We start from the raw sequence: 4,822 nt of genomic DNA, 5'->3' as shown, positions 1-4,822 counted from the left end.
GTTTGCTGAGCACCACGTCCTCGCCTGCCTTGTCCTTTGGGAACCAGGGCACAGGTACATGGATCCCTGGTGTCCACCTACTCGGGCACACGTCGGGGCTGGCTGTGACTCATCTGGCTTCCCACTTTTTCTTCTTTGTTCTTCTTCTCTCCCTGAAGCGGGAGAGAATCCAGCTTTTATTTAAATGAGGCCCCGTAAACATAAGCAGCTGCAATACACTTCCCTGTACAAAGTAGGGCAGGTTTTTAATGGCTTACAATTCCTTAGGCTTGGCTTCTTCCCTTCAGTCTCCACCTCTGCCTCTCTCCCGAAAAGATAAGAGAGCCCAGGTTTTTGCGTGTTCCTGTTAAGCTAGCCGGTGGGGAGCAGAAGCAGTGCCACTGAGTCCTGGGCGGGCTCCGGTGCCGAGTCCCTCCGACAGCTCCCGGGGCTCTCCCTGGGTCCTGGTCCCCCTCCTGCAAGCAGGGATGCCCCCTGGCCCCAAGGGAAAGGCAGCCAAACTGCATGCATGTGTGGGGTTCAGCTCAGCACCTTTTCAGCCCTCCAAATCCAGGTCTAGGCTCAGCCTAACCCTGGTGGGCTGGCTAAGGAGTGCTCGCAGACCCCAGCAGCCTGGCTGCGTCACCCCGGAGATGTTGTCTCCAGGGCTGTCATTTCCACCGAAGCTTGCGCAGGTGCACAGTGCTGAGGGCTGGCAAAGCGTGGGTTGCATGAGAGACAGGGATCCACAGGCAGATGCGGCCGTGGTGGCCAGGCTCCACAGGATGAGATGGGGTCATCTGTAGGGGGGTCTGTGGGGTCAAGCACTTTCCTCCCAGGGAGCTCCTACACACGTAGGGCTTGCTGTCATGCAGTGTGTGATGGGCACATCCTACTGTGATTGTTATCTATCATCTTCACTCTGTGTAAGCAGTTTGGATAGTTCTCTTGAGTGCACTGGAAACTATTCACTTCCCAGGAGTGCAGTCCCTGCGCAGAAAAGATCAATGAATTACGCAAGCGCAGCACTGTGAGAAGGAGCTGTGGCCATGAGCAGCTGAGCCAGTCTAGAAAGCTGCTGGGACCTCATGCCGCCCCGGGCACAGCTTTGCTACCCCCTCCCCTCCCCTGCCATGCCATGCCCAAGCCCCATGTGCCAGCCCTAACCTTACCCCTACTCGAGGAGGGCCATGCCCTACACTCTACGAGCTGCTTTACCCCCTCCCCTGCTGCAGCCGTGGGCAGGGGTCTGGCAGCCTGCCGTTCCGAGCGCCTCCTCACACCCCGTCAGGCGGCTGCTCAAGTGCTAAGAAAAAAACCTAGAGCCCTCTCCAGAGAGCTCACCTTTATTTATTCCTCACCAGAAGCTGAGCGCTCCCCTCCTCAGTAACTCGTAAAACCCCAAGGCCATAATTTAGCTGCCCCCCCCCCAAGGCTGGGACCTCCATAAAGCACGTGGGTCCCTCTCCCCACTGCAGCCGGGACACAGCCCGGCTGGGACACCTGGAGCTGGGGGTGCCGCAGCCCCAGTGGGACTTTGCAGTGTTACGGGGCACTCATGGTTCTGCCTGTCTCCACCTGGGTTGTGCTCCTGCTTTTTCTGCAGGAGCACCCAGGGCTTGAGCTTGCTGAGGAGTTTTGGACAGAGAGTGCCTGTGTAAGGACAGCACGCCATGTTTCCATGCAGGACACCCTAGGCTGTGTTCATCCTCAATAAAAAGCTCTTCCACATTAAGACACACACAGGGCACGGTGGTGGGTGCCATGGCGATGGGACAGTACCTGGCCGGAGCCCGGCTCATGCTGCGGTGTTGTGGGAGCTGAGGGGGGGCTGTTGTCCTTGCTGTCTCATAGCCAGCACGTGGAGGGACCCTAACGCTCATTCTCTGGTATCTTTTTCAGGGATGGAGGGATGCTTGTACAGCTGGGAGCAGCAGGAGCATGGCACAGCCCCGCGGGGATAGGTGTGAAGGTGGTTCCCCGTGAGGACACAGCGGGACCACCCCAGACCCCAAGGAGCGTGGGGTCTCACTAGGAAGAGGAGAGCTCCCCTTCCTTCCCTGCTGGCCAGGCCTGCCTGCTGCCCAGTTGCCTACCGTGTTTCCAGAGATCTGTACCAGGATTTGGGGCTTGGAGCCCAGAGGTGCATTAGTGCCATAGGATTGCTGGAGACCCTGACAACGATGGGGGACCCGCCACAGAGGAGGGACATCCCTCGAGGAGGCCCTGCACCTCTGTGAGCCCTGGCTACTGGTGGCAGAGGCTGCCTGGGGCTGGGCTGCTCAGCCAGCCCGGGGCTGGGGGCAGAGCTGCGGTGCTTGCAGGGCACAGCCAGCGAAGGGCGAAGAGCTGGGGACAAGGTCTGCAGGGGCAGCCCAGAGCCCCGGGAGAGCGGGGCTGCCAGCTGAGCCGCTGCTCCTCTGGGGACCTCTTCCTGGGACTGGGGGACGGAGCAGCCCTTGGTCCCTGGGCTTGCCACAGATGTCCCCCTGTGCCCCACCGGCAGGACTGCTCCCCTAGTGCCAGCGCGGAGGGAGGGCCACTCGTCTCACCATGGTGCTGCCACCACCTGACAAGCGCCATGTCTGTCTGACCACCATCGTCATCATGACCAGCATGGCCTTCATGGACGCCTACCTGGTGGAGCAGAACCAGGGACCCCGCAAGATTGGCGTCTGCATCATCGTGCTGGTGGGAGACATCTGCTTCCTCATCGTGCTGCGCTACGTGGCGGTGTGGGTGGGAGCAGAGGTGAAGACAGCCAAGAGGGGCTACGCCATGATCCTGTGGTTCCTCTACATCTTCGTGCTGGAGATCAAGCTGTACTTCATCTTTCAGAATTACAAAGCGGACAAGAAGAACCTGGAGACAGTGGCCAGGAAAGCCCTGACCCTGCTCCTCTCCATCTGCGTGCCGGGGCTGTACCTGGTGCTGGTGGCCTTGGACAGCATGGAGTACATACGGACCTTTCGGAAGAAAGAGGACTTGCGGGGGCGCCTCTTCTGGGTGGCCCTTGACCTGCTGGATATCTTGGACATTCAGGCCAACCTGTGGGAGCCACACAGGACCGGCCTGCCCATCTGGGCAGAGGGGCTCATGTTCTTCTACTGCTACATACTCCTCCTGATCCTGCCTTGCGTGTCCCTCAGTGAGATCAGCATGCAAGGGGAGCACATTGCCCCACAAAAAATGATGCTCTACCCCGTCCTCAGCCTGGTCACTATTAACATCGTCACCATCTTCATCCGGGCCATCAACATGGTCTTGTTCCAGGACAGCAGGGTCTCTACCATCTTTATCGGCAAGAACATCATCGCGATCGCCACCAAGGCGTGCACCTTCCTTGAGTACAAGCGGCAGGTGAAGGAGTTCCCCCAGAATGCCATTGCCCTGGAGCTCCAGCAGAACTCCCTCTCCCACAACCAGACCATCCACAGCGCACAGGGCATCCCCCACGAGCTGTCACCCACCAGCGAGATCCTCGACACATGAGGGATCACCCCCAGCCGAGTGTTGGTTCAGATAGCCCCGTACTGAGTGGAGGAAGGATGCTGCTTTCTTGCTGTGTGGGGCAAGCGCGATGGACAAATCCCGGCAGCGAGGGCTTTTCTAGGCACAAAACATCAACCATGTTTTAATTGAGCTATGGAGTGTCCCCTAGATGTCTTCATCTCAGGTATAACCCTAGGAGTCCTCCAGACAAACCAAATGAACTTGCAAAGGACCTGAACCAGCTAACCCTCTCTCTCCCTCCCGCCACCTTCTCCCCTCCCGAGCAAAGACCACTAAGGTTGCAATGTCCCTTTTTACTCCTCAAGCACCTCACCTTTACTCCAAGCCTGGAACAAAGATTTTGTTACCGGAGACCTTTTTATGGAGTGGGGAAAGGGGCATAGGTGTACGGGTTGGGGGGGAGGGTGGGATGTTTGAACCAGTAAACCCTGTGATCATAGATGTCTTTTATCTCCAATGGTTGTGTTTACAGTTTCCTATTTATAATGGCTCCCGGGGGCTCCTGGGCTGCCCCAGGGGCCAGTGTCCTTATGGTGGGTGGTGGGAAAGAGCAGCAAGCCCTGCGGTGGGGAGCGGGGCTGGGGGCTGGCATGGCTCCCCTGCCCCGGGACAAGGGGGACTGTGCCTCCACCAGTTCACTACGCCGACTCTGCTGGGAGCAATATTTGACAAGCTAAAGCTAATCTAATGCTGGTGTTTTATGTGTTTCATTCACTCCAAACAACTCAGCACAATATTTCTATTTTTAGAAGGGTCTCTCTCTCTCTCCCTGCCGTTGCAAGCCTCCCTGCCTGCAGCAGCCGGTGCAGCCACCCTGGCCCTGCCGGCGCTGCTGCAGGCAGGCACGGGCACCCAGGAGGGCTTAGTAATAAGGGTGGCGACAATGCATTTCACTCTGGCATCGAGTGTTTATAAAGAGGGCTGCTTTCCACAGCTACTATATTTTTAAAATAAAATATTAAAAAAAAAAAAAAAAAACACAAAAAAGAGCTGGGAAGGACGTGCTGCCCTGGGCAGGCGGCTGGGCTTGGGTGTGGGCACGGGTCTCCTCCGCCGGCATGCGCGGTGGCCAGGGGCTCGGCTGGCCGCGGGTAGCAGGGCGGGAGGCAAGGGCCAGCCGAACAATAAAAGCCCCGTGAGAGCAATGGCTTCTGGTGGTCTCTTTTCTGCCAGCGTGGGGACGGAGGGGGGCAGCTCGGGGGGCAGCTCCCACATGGCCCAAATCACTTGTCTCCTCCTATATCCAGCTCCCCTGGACCCCCAAGCGCCGTCCCGAGGTGCTGTGCCCTGTACTCGTCAAGCAGTGGGCGCAGAAAGCAAATAAATAATT

The 4,822-nt window shown here is 58.1% G+C and overlaps 1 protein-coding gene across 1 annotated transcript; it reads left to right on the top strand.

The window, feature by feature from the left end:
• Positions 1–2,532: 2,532 nt before the first annotated feature.
• Positions 2,533–4,085, top strand: TMEM121 (transmembrane protein 121). Its single transcript, XM_009320601.1, has one exon. The coding sequence runs from the start codon at positions 2,533–2,535 to the stop codon at positions 3,469–3,471; it is 939 nt and encodes a 312-aa protein (XP_009318876.1). The 3' UTR covers positions 3,472–4,085.
• The last annotated feature ends 737 nt before the right edge of the window (positions 4,086–4,822 follow it).

Source organism: Pygoscelis adeliae, unplaced genomic scaffold, assembly GCF_000699105.1.
Source record: "Pygoscelis adeliae isolate BGI_AS28 unplaced genomic scaffold, ASM69910v1 Scaffold402, whole genome shotgun sequence".
In the NCBI taxonomy this organism is placed as follows: domain Eukaryota; kingdom Metazoa; phylum Chordata; class Aves; order Sphenisciformes; family Spheniscidae; genus Pygoscelis; species Pygoscelis adeliae.
This window is presented reverse-complemented; position numbering and strand designations above follow the sequence as displayed.